The following is a 13,493-nucleotide window of genomic DNA, read 5'->3' as shown; positions in this document are numbered from 1 at the left end:
TAGAAGGGAAGGGAGTGAATTAAAGAGAAGGTCTTGAAGGATGCCTCGTCCAACAGCCTTGGAGTGCGTGGAGCGGAGGTTGGCAGCGCAGCGGCGACTACGGTTGTTCGAGGAGCGTATCACAGCGAGAATCGCTCAAGATCAACCAATCTGTGTGAGTTGTCCAACTTGTGGGCAGCCCTAGGTTAGGATGTTGGCAAAGGTTAGAGCAGAGGTTGCTGACGAGGCTAGAGACGAGGCTAGGCAGCAGTGATTCTCCACGTCGCTGGTGTGTTGTCGCGAGGAGCAACACTTGTCCACTTCGAGCACATTATACGAGAAGAGCCCAATCAGTATGGGGAGGTGTACCACCTTGTTCTTGAGCTGTGCAATTGCAGCCTTCAAGACCGGATCAAGTACAAGGGGCAGCTTGATGAGGAAGAATCTACAAAGATCGTCATAGCTCTCGCCAAGACGCTAAAGAGGGTTCATGACAATGAGATCATCCATTGCGATGTGAAGCCCATGAATGTTTTGCTGAAGTACCCGCAACCTGGGAAGTTCTATGTCCCAAAGCTGTCCGACTTTGGGATGGCTTGCTGGATGGAGGATTTGTGGAACGAGCGTGGGGTTGGGACGTGGGATTATATGTCCCCCGAAGCAATGCTCGATGGGCACTATATCGCAGGCAGCGATGTGTGGGGCTTAGGGATGCTGCTTTACACTTGTCTTATGGGAACTTGTCTGTTCCCAAATCTAGATTTGGAGGTGGTATTTAAGAATGCACACAAGAGAGATCGAAGTACAAGGAATTTCCATCACAATTCCATGGATTGGGATAGCATTCCATCCCATTCTGCAAGGCAGCTTATCCAAGGCACGATGGAATTGGATCCCGGAAGGAGGTTTACTCTGGAAAATGTCCTTGACCATGAGTGGATAAAGAAATATTTATAAAAAATAATGTTGCTCTTTTATAAAGGACCATGTAAATCTTATATGATGCAAAGCTAATTAAAAAGAAAATAAGAAGATTGCTCTACTTAGCTAAACAATATCTTTTATCTTTCATAATAATAGTTATAATTATTTCTTGATAGCCATGTAAACATTCTCAATGTAACTGAGAAAAAAAAAAAAAAACCTTTAGTAATAATTCTACTTATGTGTAAATCTAGATTTGTTGAAAATTACTCTTTTTTCTACTTTAACAACCATATGGATATTGCTGTACTACAACAGTGAGGAACTAGAAAGAGAAAAAAAAGAAAGCTGTACAGCAAAGTTGTCTATACGCTCAAACTCACGAAACTCAGGACGTGGGAGCCTCCTCCGCCCATGCCTGACTGTTCCTCCGCAGTGGCGCTTGCTCCGTCGCAGCGCCGGGCTCGGGAGGACTGCCCAGCACTTTCGTCAAAACGCCTCCCTCGGTGGTGGAGGCCGTGGTCACCGTGGGAGCGCTCAGCGCACCCGTAAGCGACTCTTTCCTCCGCTCCGCCGAAGGCCGTCTCGCCAGATCCGAGAGCCGCCGAGGAGGCCCCGCGGGCACGCCTTGCGCATCGATCCCGGCCGTGTCATAAAACTTTTTTGGAGCGGGAGGCGCTCCCGTGGTGGCGCTGGGAGGCCGGTTGAACATAATTCCCTTGATGGATCCTGCTCACGAGAAAAAAAAAAAAAAAAACCAAAGACGCTCAGGCCCAGAGAGAAGAGCGAATGGTCACTCAACTTACTTCCACTGCGCGTGAGGAGCTTTTGTTTCCTGTGCTTCTTTCGCCGCCAGAAGATGAGGTACTCGCCGAATGGCCTGTCGGGGATGGGTATTAGCTTGACAAGGGCTGCCAGCGGCAAACTGCAGCAAGCAACGCACAAGTCTCACGAAGAGAGTCAATGACTTTCCGGAGATACTCACCTTATGGCACCTAGGATAACGCACAAAATCCAATGGTTCCACTCGAGGTGAATTGTGCTAACTATAGTTCCACCGTACTCAACGAGCAGCGCCTGTTGAAAGAAGAGGCATGAGTAGAGGCACTGGAGGAAAAAGAGACAACCTGAACGATGGCTGTAAACAAAATGACACCCATGAACAAACGATTGCTTGTAAAACCCTTGAAAACGTTAATTTTTTCAGGATTCCTGGCGTTCATCTCGTTAAAAACCTGTGAAAGCTGTGTCAGAAACAACACGAAAAAGAATGGAAAATAGCGTCTTACCTGGCAAAAAACGAAGGCGTTAAAAATGATACAAACCAATTTCTCGTGAGCTGCACCCTCGGGCTTAGCATGCGCACTGCGTGGTGGAGGCGGTGGTGCATTCTATCAGAAAAAATATAAAAACGTTAATTACGGAGTAAAAAAATATGTGGTGACTAGAAATTACAGGATCGTCCTTCAGGTTGAGTATTTCAATCCCTTTGAACTTCAAAACTAAGAGCAAAGCTAACTGATACATTCCCTGGAAGTAAAGTCAAGTCAGAGAAAGATTTGCATAAAAAGTATATAACCATACTTGACCCATAATGTTACGCCACATGATATTGTTAATCAGCGGTGCTCTAAGAAAAACATGGAAGATCAGCGAAAACAATTTTTTTTTTCCAAAAAAAAAAAAAAGAGACTAGTATCATACTCTTTTGAAATCGGAGGCCTATACATGACAGCGTCATTAGGAGGTTCAGTTGCCAATGCAAGAGCCCCTAATGTGTCCATGATCAGGTTCACCCATAGCAGCTGGAATAAAGCTTTGGTAAGTACAGACAATGAGGCATTTCTAGCATCTCACTCACTTGAACGGCTGTCAAAGGAGCTGCACCCTCGGACAGCGCCGATATGAAGTTTAGCATCAAGGCAACAGCATTGACAGTGCACTGGAACTGCACGAATTTTTGAATATTCGCATAAACAGCGCGCCCCCATCTCACGACCTGTTCAAACGAGGGTCGACTTTAGTTAGAACGAAGGGAAGTCTTACAATCTTTACCTTCACTATCGATGCAAAATCGTCGTCCATAATAATAATGTCCGAGCTTTCTTTTGCAACTTCTGTACCAGTAATTCCCATTGAAAGCCCAATGGATGCCTAGTGGCAAATGCCTGTTTGCTCAAACAAACAACCATGGAAGTGTCCCAAGCAGAGTACCTCATGAAGAGCAGGAGCATCATTGGTTCCATCCCCTGTCACTGCTACAATCTCCCCCATTTCCAGTAATCTCTTGACCATAGTATGCTTATCCGTTGGAGATGACCGTGCCATAACCTGGTGAGATTTTGGATTTTGTCAACTGAAAGTTGAGCACAACCACTTACTTGTATCGCCGGAAGAATTTCATATTGTTCGTCTGGCGACATGTTTCTAAAATCCTTGCCCTCAATCGCAGTTCCGTTTGTCAAAATTCCGCATTCTACGGCGATGGCTTTGGCAGTTGTTATGTTGTCTCCAGTTACCATCCTGACCTGTAATATGGTTTTTCGTAAGCCGGGAATGCATGCACAACCATACCTTAATGCCAGCAATTTGACACTTGTGAACAGCTTCAGGAACACCAGGTCTGCATGGATCCTTGATTCCAACGATAGCTATACAAGTCAGGCCATCTTCTGGGATTGGAGGTCCAATAGTCGAATGCTTCTTAGGAGGCCGTGCAAGAAACTCATTCTGAGGAAACTCCTTACACGCCAGACACAACGTTCGCAAGGCGGCATTTGCAAAGGTGTCGATGATTTCTTGTAGCTCTTGCAACTGGAGAAAAAAAGATCGGCACAGCGGCATGGGGAACAACACCATTACAAACCTTTTCAGGCGTCAAAGGGCTGACATTCCCTTGCTCATCCATAAAGTTTGAACATTGAGCCAATACAACTTCTGAAGCACCTTTCCAATGAATCCATGCTTTTCCATCTTCTGTCTGCAAAGAAACTTTTGAGACTGCAATATTTATCTACGCAACTAACCTTCGCAATCACCGCCATGCGCTTTTTGGTTGAATTGAACGCATCAACTTCTGTTACTGTTGCGCTTTTCTTCACTCGATCGAAATTCCCACCGAGCTGTTAACAAAGCACTTAAGAAAGGTAAGTCGGAGACTAGATTATGCACCTTTATGCCCCATCCAAGAACAGCCACTTCCGTAGGAGTCCCAGTTATTTCTGGAGGAGCGCCCTACAAAAGAAAATCAGTAACTAAGTGAGAGAGGAGGAATATTGACAATAAACATACCTCATGCATTTCAACGCTTGCATTCGTATTTAAGCAAATAGCTTCAAACAAAAGCTGCCAGAAAGAAGTAAAAACTGAAAGATCAAACCAGAGTTGCCATACCTTACGCACACCTTCACTGATATTCTCAAGATCAGTTGGCTCCCTTAATTTGCCACACACCCATGATCTGATAACAGTCATCTGTAGAAAACAAAGCAAAAATCCATATACGGAAACCTTGAAAACAAACCATATTCATTGTCAATGTGCCAGTTTTGTCACTACAGATAGCAGTTGCAGAGCCCATAGTTTCGCAAGCTGACAAATGTCGGACCTAGAATCAAAAGAAAAATCCTAAATCGACCACAAAAAATGAATGAATTCATTACCAGTGCACGGTCGCTCATCATCTTCTTCATAGAATAAGCAAGCCTGAAAAATAAATGTAAGAAATAAAAGCAACAAGACAAGCTGGAATTGTTAGCTCACGTCAAGGTGACTGCGAGCGGAAGACCTTCGGGGACAGCTACGACCACAATCGTCACCTGTAAAAATCGATAACTGTGAAAACGTCCTATTTAAAACATTAGCCATTTTATACCTTGATAATCTGTATTATGCAGTTCAATAAAACTTACTGCAACAGCAAAGTATTCAACTATTTGTCGACCATCCTCCGAGCTGAAATGTTTCAAATTTGTCTGGCATAGAAATCTGCACGCAAATCAGTGAGAAACGATCGGAAACACTCGAAAAACGGATCTTACCGTATGACGCAAACAATAAAACACACAACCGCAACGGATAAGCCCACTTTCCCGATTATTGTTGCTAAATTGTTCAGTCGGACTTGAAGTGGAGTTTCCTCGTCATTGTCTTCACTGAGTGTGGCCATAACTCTTCCCCATTCAGTTCGCATTCCAACGGCAGTGACCTGCGATTGGTAAAATGATTATGACGGAAATACGATAGCTCAAGGTACACACCAGCATTGTCCCAAAACCGTCAAGCACTTTGGTGCCTGACATTAAAAATGGTTTTTCCTCTTCATCTTTTGGAAGCTGGTAGACGAGAATCAGATGGAAAGAGTGAAATTCTAGTTCTAAGAGCAATACTAACAGGGTCACTTTCGCCAGTCATGCTTGATTCGTCAACAATCAAAGAATGCCCAACATATACGAGTCCATCGGCTGGAATCTGCAAGCGAGCAAAAAATACTACAGCAGCACAAAGTAAGCTTGAACGAACCTGGTCACCGATTGCAAGATGAACCATGTCACCAACTACAAGCTCAAAAATCGATACTTTCGTCCTGTGACCACCCCTTGTCACCTACACAAGGCGCACGGCAAATTTGGGAACATGACGAGCCACCAATCACTCACTCACATTTATATAAATCTTCCTTTTCTCGGCACTGAGCTTTTGAAACTGGTTGGCTTGATTATAATCACTTAACGCTGCAGTGCACAGAAACCTTGTTTTAAGATTAAAGTACACAACAAAACAAAGAAAAACTCACAAGCTACCATGACGCAAACAACAATAGCAAAACAAATGCCTCCACCGTCATACCACCCTTCGCTGGGTTTCTACATCCAAAAAATAAAAACTGAATCAGAACCTTTAGATTTCTTTAGTTTGTTTTCAAGACTTGCCTCGGTTGTGAGTCCAACAGCCAAGGACACTATCGCGCACAAAATCAATATCATCAGCGTTTCATCTTGCAAAGCTTCCCAAACATACATCTGGAATGGAACAAGCTCTTGAAAAACGAAGGACAAGGAGAGAACAAGCTTACATAAAATGGTGTTCTTTTCTTGAGCGGGTAAGTGTTTGGACCGAAAGCATCTCTCCTGGCTTTGATATCCACCGGGGTGGCATCAATACCCTTTTGCGGATCGATCTTCAGTGCGCGCGCAATGCCATCAAAACCATCGTATGCCTCCAACTCCTCCGTGTTGCCCTCCCATTTGGCAATCTCCGCAGGCGTGATGCCAAAACCGGCTGTTCTCGCAGTGATAGGAGGAGGAGCTGAGCACCAAAAACACCAAAGACTTAGATGAGAATGGCCAGAAAGAAAGCCACTTACGCTCATCGTCGGGGCCGATAAACTCCGAAGGTCGGGGCAACTTGAGCGCAGCTCTTTCTCGCACGTTTTGCGCAGAATCATGATCGAAAAGCATTTTGCGAGCATCAGCTCAGCTCAGCGCGATCTTTCTCCTCATGCTTCTCTTCCCCGCGCGAGAGAACCCTAAGCCTCCTCCAAAACCCTAAAATGCGGCAGCGTCGCGGCCCCTGGGCTTCCCACCATAGCCCGCTCTCGATCGGCAATGCTGCTGGAGCGCTCGGCGATGTGGATCCCGAAATTTCACCACCGGATCACTGGCGCCATGGGAATCCCAGCCGACGGCAGCTCTGCGCCATCGATCGGAGAATCCGCGCTTCTCCCTCCCTGTCTTGCCCTAAATTCTAGAAAACCTAGCTGGGAGGGAAGAGTAGAAAGGAGCAAAGTGAGGATGATATGGCGGATGATGCAAAGGCGCGCGCAAGCACCTGTTGGCGGTTAAGTTCCCCACCACGAGAAAATCAGATTGAGGGCTGACGTGGCAGCCCAGTCTCCAGTGACGGCCGTGATCGTGCCACGTGTAGACCGCGTTTTTTAATCTACTTTTATTCGGTCAAGAGGAATATAGTGTGATTTAGGGTTCTTGGCATTCGCAGCGCGTTGTGGGAGCTGCGATTCCATTCCACTCCGGCTGCTGATAGATTCGAGGCGCACGCGATGAGCAACGATGCGGCCAGCAGCTCCGCCGGCGCCTCCGCCAAGCCATCACGCAAGCCGAAATGTAAGGGGATTTCTTCTCGTTGCTGGAGTTCTTAGATCGGGATTTTCGGGTTTTGTAGATTCTAAGTTTACACAGCAAGAGCTTCCCGCTTGCAAGCCTCTTTTGACCCCTGGCTGGGTATGTGTTGTCCTGGATCGATCGATTTTGGTTTGATGGTTTCTCTCGCGCAGGTAATCGCTATTTTGATGCTCGTCGGCGCCATTTTTATTCCCATTGGAGCCATTGCGTTGCTTGCGTCCAACAGCGTCGTGGAGATCGTCGAGCAGTACGAAACCTCTTGTCTTCCGGCTAATATCACAACTAAGGAGGCAAGGATACGATATATCCAGGACGATACTATTAATAAATCCTGCCCGGTGACACTCACCGTGAGTTCTTCCAGTCGTTAACAAGTTCTTTGTTAAAGCTGCGTTTTCCAGGTTCCAAAGAAGATGAACAACCCCGTCTATGTGTACTATCAGCTCGATCACTACTATCAAAACCACCGAAGGTATCGTTTCAAACTTTTTTTTCTTCTTCTTTGATGATCCAATCCAATTGCTCGTTCCAGGTATGTGAAGAGTAGAAGTGACAAGCAGCTCTTGGATGGAGCCAGCACCTCCAACAGCGATCTGGATAGCTGCAAGCCGCTAAAGCAGTTCAACAACACGCCTATCATCCCGTGCGGCCTCATCGCGTGGAGTCTTTTCAACGACACTTACGAATTCCGCCGCCAGAACAGTGCGCCAATCCCCGTCAACAAGCGCGGCATCTCCTGGAAGAGTGACCGCGATCACAAGTTTGGGAGCACGGTATTTCCCTCGAACTTTCCCAACAATCTAAACAGGAACGAGAGCAACAGCGCGTTCATCGGAGGAGCTGGACTAAACGTTTCACAGCCAGTGAGTGAAAACTTTGACAAGCTTTTAGCTTTGAAGTCACCTCTAAGCCTTCGTTGTTTCTTTTGTGCGTTTCTTTTCTCATCAGTTAAGCGAGGCCGAGGACTTGATCGTGTGGATGAGATCCGCGGCGTTACCAACGTTTCGAAAGCTGTGGGGAAAAATCGAGACAGATCTCCAGGCCGGAGAGATTATAAGCGTAAACATCGCGAACGTTTACAACACTTACGAGTTTGGCGGCAAGAAGAAGCTCGTCCTCTCTACGACAAGCTGGCTCGGTGGCAAGAACAACTTCTTGGGGATTGCTTATCTCACAGTCGGTGTTCTCTGCATCTTTCTCGCGATCGTCTTCTTCCTCATTCACTACAAGACTCCCAGGTGAGCATCCAAACTTGAAAGTTTTTTCTTCCTGTTCTTGAGCTAATGCCATACCTTTCAGGCCTCTTGGAGATACCTCCTACTTGTCCTGGAACAGGAAAGGTAATGTTAATGGCCTGTCATAGAGAACGAGCTTTTTGTTTCTTTGGAATGCCTTATTATATCTTCCATGCACTGTCCATACTGTAAATCGACCTTGTATTGAAGAGAAACAAAGAATGGTTATCGCAAAATAAGCGAAGTTCTGAGAAGGAAGTTTACTCTTTTTCCTTGGCCAAACCAATTGCGAGTGCTTCGTCAATGCCAACGATCTTCTCCCGCGGCTTGCCTTTGACAGCGCCTTTCTCCATCTCGGTCTCGTTCAATCTCTCCCAGCCTTCAAACGTTATGTAGCGCTTGTTTTTCTCGCTTAGAATGGATTCCAGCCCAACGCTTCCGGGAACTTCCTTTAGGTTGCTCACTACTGCTCTGTTCACGTCCTCTTCAATGCTCGTCACCTGGAATGTAACTTCATAAGCTTCCCACGAAAGGAGAAAGAACTTCTCATTCCATTACCACTTCTTGTGCGCAAACTTCGTTCGTTCCAATGATTCCAGTCGGGCCACGCTTGAGCCATCCCGCCACGTACAGCCCACGCTCAGTCTCATTCGTAGCATCGCTTGAGCGCACGCGTCCGAAGTAATTCGGCACCACGCCTGCGAAAGTTACAGACCAGTCGCTTTAAAAGTGGTGAACCAAAAAAACGCTTTTCTAACCTTTCTTATGGTCGAAAGGCAAATCAGGCACAGGTAGAGACTTGTATCCAATGCTTTTCAGCACCAGCCTGACGAATTTTAAGTGATCAGTATGGAACTTAAAGGTAACAGGCATACCCGCAATCCAGCTCCTCGAACTCTCCAGTTCCTACAAGCTTTCGCGGATTGCTTCCTGCTAGAAAAGTTTTAAGCATGCGTCTGGAAACATCGCAGCTACTTGCCTTCTAGACGTGTTTTCTGGAGATGAACTCCTCTAACATGGATGCCATCTTCGGCAGCCAACAATGATACCGGTGCTCTGAAGAACACAAATTGCAGCTGCTTATCTCTTCCAGCGCACTTGGTAAATGTCGCGCTTTTGCAAAACAGATCGAAAACACGCTTGTGTATTCTACTACTTTGCAGCTCTTCCTTCAGACATGATGTGTCAGAAAAAACGGAAAGAAAGAGTAAGTTCACGTACCAAGTCGCAATCGGTTGTTTGCAAGTCAGCCTCGTTGATGACGATTTCCACACCTTTCAACCCTGTGGAAGATTTCAGCCGTCATACATATCAGAAGTCTATAAAACCAACCAAGAATTTCTCTCAGCTCCTTGGCCGTGCAAGCTGCCTGCACTGGACCACGCCTACCAACAACGTATACTTTTCTAAGCGTTCCTGCCAAACAGTTCTAATCACCGAAGCCAAAGAAAAAGGGATGAAAGAAACCTGATGCGGCTCGTTCGCAGTGCCTTCACGGCATGCTCGGCAATGTCTGTGCTTGACAGTTCGCTGGGAGAACGAAGTAAGATTCGTGCAACGTCAAGGGCTACGTTTCCCTGGACACGATCAGGCATTCTCTTTAAAAAGCAAAACAAAAGCAAAACAAAAGAAAACTTGAAGATCAAAACCTGGCCAAGGACCACAGCAGTTTCCACATTGTTCAGATTGATCGGCAAGTCCTTGCCATCTGGGTGTCCATTATACCACCAGACAAATTGTCTTGCAGAAAAAACTCCTTCCAAGTCCTGTTCCAACGTTAAATTAAAACGAGAAAAAAGAAAAGAAAGAACTCAAACCTCTCCAGGAATTCCGAGCCTGTGATCGCTCTCAGCTCCATATGCAAGAACTACTACATGATAGATCTTTCGAAGTTCTTCCAGAGAAACATCCGTTCCCAGGCACACATTACCGAAAAATCGGCACCTTTCGTCCTCTGCGGTGCGGGAAAACTGATTGATCACAACCTGTGGTTCCACACCACACAAAGTTGAGAACAACACAAACTCGAGACAAGTCTCTTTACCTTTGTTTCCGGATGGTCTGGAGCAACCCCCGATCGCACTAGACCAAACGGCGCTGGCAAGCGCTCCAATATATCCACCCTCGCGAAATCAAAACGCTTGAGAAGCTGCGAAAATGCCGAGCGATTGTCGCTTTCTTGCACAAACCTTGAGAACCGATCAAACCTTTTTCGCGACATAGAATCCCGCCGGACCGCTCCCCACGACGCAAACGTGCAGAGGCATTCCAAAATCGTCGCTGCCAGTGCACAGATCGCGTGATCGGCCAGGGAACCGGAGGCCAAGCCGCGACGCTCGTCGCGCCATAGCCAAAACCTTCATTAAACCCTAAAATAAAGAACAATGGAGAGGGATTTTCTAGACGATCTCGTGTTCTTCTCTGGCGCTGGATTTCTCACTGGAGCGTTCGTCGGCGGCGCTACGGCTGTGATGGATTGCTTGCGGTTCGGCGACGCCAGCGACACTCTCAAGCTCCGGATCAATCAAATTCTCAACATGGCCGGGCACAGGGGACGCAAGGCCGGCGCTTCTCTGGGCACTGTAGGGTTCGTCTATGCCTCTCTCCACAATGGCTTGGTTTGCGCGCGGGGGAGGGACGATCCGGCCAGCTTCATCGCCGCGACCGCTGGAACAGGCGCCATTTTCAGATCCGCCGCTGGAATCCGCCCCGCGAGCGTCGCTGGAGCCTCTGGTGGATTGATCGCGGCCGCGATTCTTCTCGCCCGGGAGTTCCTGATAAACCCTAAATCTTGACAATTTTAGGGTTTATAGCATAAACCCTAGTTTTTCGTCCATGGAGGTCAATGGCAATGCGGGCGAGGAGGACGGCTATGGCGCTGCGCGCTTGTTCAATCAGGGATTCTCCTACACCTACGACGACATCATCTGCCTGCCGCGCTACATCGATTTCCCGGCCGACGCCGTCGATCTCTCGTCGCAGCTCACGCGAAATATCCGAGTCGCGGCGCCCTGCCTCTCCTCCCCGATGGACACCGTCACGGAATCCTCCATGGCGGTGGCGATGGCGCGCGCCGGCGGCATCGGCTTCATCCATTACAACAGCTCGCCGGCGGAGCAAGCATCCCTGGTGAGAGCCGCCAAGAGCGCGAGCTTAGAGGTAGGATCCACGCCATCTCTGGGAAAAGATGGGCGTGTTTTGGTCGGCGCTGCCATAGGTACGAGGGAAGCCGACAAGGAGAGGCTCAAGCTCCTCGTGGAAGCCGGGGTGGACGTGGTTATCCTGGATAGCTCGCAGGGGGACTCGATCTATCAGAGGGAGATGCTTGGCTACGCGAAGAAATGGTTCCCGGAGGTGGACGTGATCGCTGGCAATGTGGTGACGATGCAGCAAGCCCGGAATCTGATCGAGGCCGGTGCCGACGCTCTCAGAGTTGGAATGGGATCGGGTTCTATATGCACAACTCAAGAAGTTTGTGCTGTTGGAAGAGGACAGGTAGTTTTTTCTAGCTTTGTCTCGTGTAGAGATTGATCTTGGTTTCTCTAGGCAACAGCGGTGTATAAGACCTCGTCCATCGCTCGAAAGTTTGGAATCCCTGTGATAGCTGACGGAGGGATTTCCAACTCCGGACATATTGTCAAGGCTCTCACTCTCGGCGCTTCGACCGTGATGATGGGAAGCTTTCTCGCTGGAACCGAAGAAGCTCCCGGCGACTACTTCGACAGGGTAAAGCATTTTCTTCTCCCGTCTTTTAAGTTTAAGTTTTCCCTCGAAACTGTTCTTCCAGGATGGACAGCGTCTCAAAGTTTACCGAGGAATGGGATCTCTGGAAGCCATGGCTAAAGGGAGCGATGCTCGCTACCTCGGTGAGAAAGCCAAGATGAAGATCGCGCAAGGTGTCTCGGGGACTGTCGCGGACAAGGGCTCCGTCTTGCGGTTGATTCCATACACTATGCAAGCCGTGAAGCAAGGATTCCAAGACCTGGGAGTTAAGTCCGTGAAAGAAGCACACAAGGCTTTATACGATGGACACATAAGGCTAGAGGTACTTAACAAAAAAAATTCGATTTTTCGATACTAAACCATTGCTTCTCATCAACCAGGTTCGATCAGGAGCTGCCCAAGTCGAGGGCGGTGTTCACGGCCTCGTTTCTTACGAGAAGAAACGCTTCTAGTGCTGTTGGCTGCTTAATCGTTTCCTTGGATGCTAAGCATCGTTTGCAGTTCTTTTATCCTTTGCAGGCCATCGCTGATGAGGTAGCGGATTGCTGCTGGGTCTGTCACTGCTCGATTCTTCTCCATCTCCGCTCGAATGGTGTTCTTGAGCTCATCTAAAGGAAGAATCAAAAAAGAAGGATCGATTGGAAGCTTTTAAGCGATGGTAAGTACCTCGAGAAGAGCTTGGTGCCCGTTTTGTCAATCTCAGGCCACTCCTATACACGGCTATGGCGCGGGACCGAAGAATGAACGCTCTAAAGTCGAGTGACCCCATTTTAAAGGGTTCTTCGGGGATATTCCGTCTAAAGAGTTATTTGCTAGCAGAATATTCTTAGGTTTGGATATTCTGTCCAAACCCGAATATTGTATTCTGCTTCCTGCTTAGAAATCCTCTTAGAAGTTGCCAAGACCACTGTCTTTATCACAATTCTAATCTAATGCAAATCGCTCGAGTGTTACTGTCAACATAAGAAACTAGACGAAGTACTATACGTTTGATCCTAATTTCGATGAGATTGACAAAGAGAAGATGTGGGGCGTGATCCATTTGCAGCTGTGGTAGTTAAAAGCTTCACGTGTACACAATGCCGGGATCCATCCCAGTAAACCATTAAACATTTGGAGATCATGAGCACTCCTCAGTCACACCAGGAAATGTTTGATCTTGGTCCATGCCAGCTCCAGCTATGATCGATCCCACACTTATGTGTGTTGCACGACGATGCCACCACCATAAATTTCCCCGAAAACTTGGTCGTGATGAGCTCCCATTGCTCCCTCAAAACAAATCCAACGTCTTCAAAGACTTTGGTCCCCAAGGATAGAGTAAACAATGTATCCTTGAAACACGAATCATCCGTACGCTACGTTTCGCGTGAGCCCTAATTCATACGGAAGGAATCTCCAAAAAAGAAAAGAAAAAAAGAGGTACGGACAGAAAGGCCTCCAAAACAAACCACTCCACTTCCACAACTCAGTGGCTGTACGGCGGGGGGCG

The 13,493-nt window shown here is 47.4% G+C and overlaps 6 protein-coding genes across 6 annotated transcripts; 4 read left to right on the top strand and 2 right to left on the bottom strand.

The window, feature by feature from the left end:
• The first annotated feature begins 40 nt into the window (after window positions 1-40).
• LOC9651074 (calcium and calcium/calmodulin-dependent serine/threonine-protein kinase) lies at window positions 41-936 on the top strand. The gene is made up of 2 exons (XM_024663185.1): window positions 41-154; window positions 244-936. The coding sequence occupies exons 1-2, from the start codon at window positions 41-43 to the stop codon at window positions 934-936; spliced, it is 807 nt and encodes a 268-aa protein (XP_024518953.1).
• A 178-nt stretch (window positions 937-1,114) lies between these two features.
• Window positions 1,115-6,853, bottom strand: LOC9651121 (putative calcium-transporting ATPase 11, plasma membrane-type). Its single transcript, XM_024663156.1, has 30 exons — window positions 6,269-6,853; window positions 5,978-6,210; window positions 5,835-5,924; window positions 5,699-5,768; window positions 5,566-5,636; window positions 5,425-5,508; window positions 5,296-5,373; window positions 5,163-5,237; window positions 4,944-5,110; window positions 4,815-4,890; window positions 4,666-4,721; window positions 4,566-4,608; window positions 4,427-4,510; window positions 4,195-4,377; window positions 4,075-4,137; window positions 3,930-4,025; window positions 3,770-3,883; window positions 3,478-3,717; window positions 3,285-3,431; window positions 3,118-3,234; window positions 2,959-3,057; window positions 2,765-2,902; window positions 2,608-2,708; window positions 2,488-2,533; window positions 2,359-2,433; window positions 2,193-2,294; window positions 2,031-2,138; window positions 1,889-1,980; window positions 1,710-1,828; window positions 1,115-1,632 (listed from the first exon to the last, which is right to left on the bottom strand). The coding sequence occupies exons 1-30, from the start codon at window positions 6,360-6,362 to the stop codon at window positions 1,292-1,294; spliced, it is 3,402 nt and encodes a 1,133-aa protein (XP_024518924.1). The 5' UTR covers window positions 6,363-6,853; the 3' UTR covers window positions 1,115-1,291.
• Window positions 6,854-6,894: 41 nt separating this feature from the next.
• LOC9651073 (ALA-interacting subunit 1) lies at window positions 6,895-8,532 on the top strand. The gene is made up of 7 exons (XM_002989401.2): window positions 6,895-7,025; window positions 7,084-7,142; window positions 7,196-7,393; window positions 7,445-7,515; window positions 7,576-7,906; window positions 7,992-8,281; window positions 8,343-8,532. The coding sequence occupies exons 1-7, from the start codon at window positions 6,962-6,964 to the stop codon at window positions 8,404-8,406; spliced, it is 1,077 nt and encodes a 358-aa protein (XP_002989447.1). The 5' UTR covers window positions 6,895-6,961; the 3' UTR covers window positions 8,407-8,532.
• Window positions 8,463-10,649, bottom strand: LOC9651120 (NADPH:adrenodoxin oxidoreductase, mitochondrial). Its single transcript, XM_024663153.1, has 12 exons — window positions 10,486-10,649; window positions 10,323-10,427; window positions 10,096-10,263; window positions 9,928-10,044; window positions 9,746-9,855; window positions 9,611-9,684; window positions 9,500-9,561; window positions 9,258-9,447; window positions 9,154-9,208; window positions 9,037-9,104; window positions 8,837-8,976; window positions 8,463-8,778 (listed from the first exon to the last, which is right to left on the bottom strand). The coding sequence occupies exons 1-12, from the start codon at window positions 10,639-10,641 to the stop codon at window positions 8,539-8,541; spliced, it is 1,485 nt and encodes a 494-aa protein (XP_024518921.1). The 5' UTR covers window positions 10,642-10,649; the 3' UTR covers window positions 8,463-8,538.
• A 13-nt stretch (window positions 10,650-10,662) lies between these two features.
• Window positions 10,663-11,073, top strand: LOC9651119 (mitochondrial import inner membrane translocase subunit TIM23-1). Its single transcript, XM_002989400.2, has one exon. It carries the CDS (start codon window positions 10,663-10,665, stop codon window positions 11,071-11,073), a length of 411 nt encoding a protein of 136 aa, XP_002989446.2.
• On the top strand, window positions 10,752-12,508 carry LOC9651118 (inosine-5'-monophosphate dehydrogenase). The gene is made up of 4 exons (XM_002989399.2): window positions 10,752-11,773; window positions 11,825-12,004; window positions 12,066-12,323; window positions 12,382-12,508. The coding sequence occupies exons 1-4, from the start codon at window positions 11,114-11,116 to the stop codon at window positions 12,451-12,453; spliced, it is 1,170 nt and encodes a 389-aa protein (XP_002989445.1). The 5' UTR covers window positions 10,752-11,113; the 3' UTR covers window positions 12,454-12,508.
• The last annotated feature ends 985 nt before the right edge of the window (window positions 12,509-13,493 follow it).

This window comes from Selaginella moellendorffii, unplaced genomic scaffold (assembly GCF_000143415.4).
Source record: "Selaginella moellendorffii unplaced genomic scaffold, v1.0 SELMOscaffold_97, whole genome shotgun sequence".
Taxonomy (NCBI): domain Eukaryota; kingdom Viridiplantae; phylum Streptophyta; class Lycopodiopsida; order Selaginellales; family Selaginellaceae; genus Selaginella; species Selaginella moellendorffii.
This window is presented reverse-complemented; position numbering and strand designations above follow the sequence as displayed.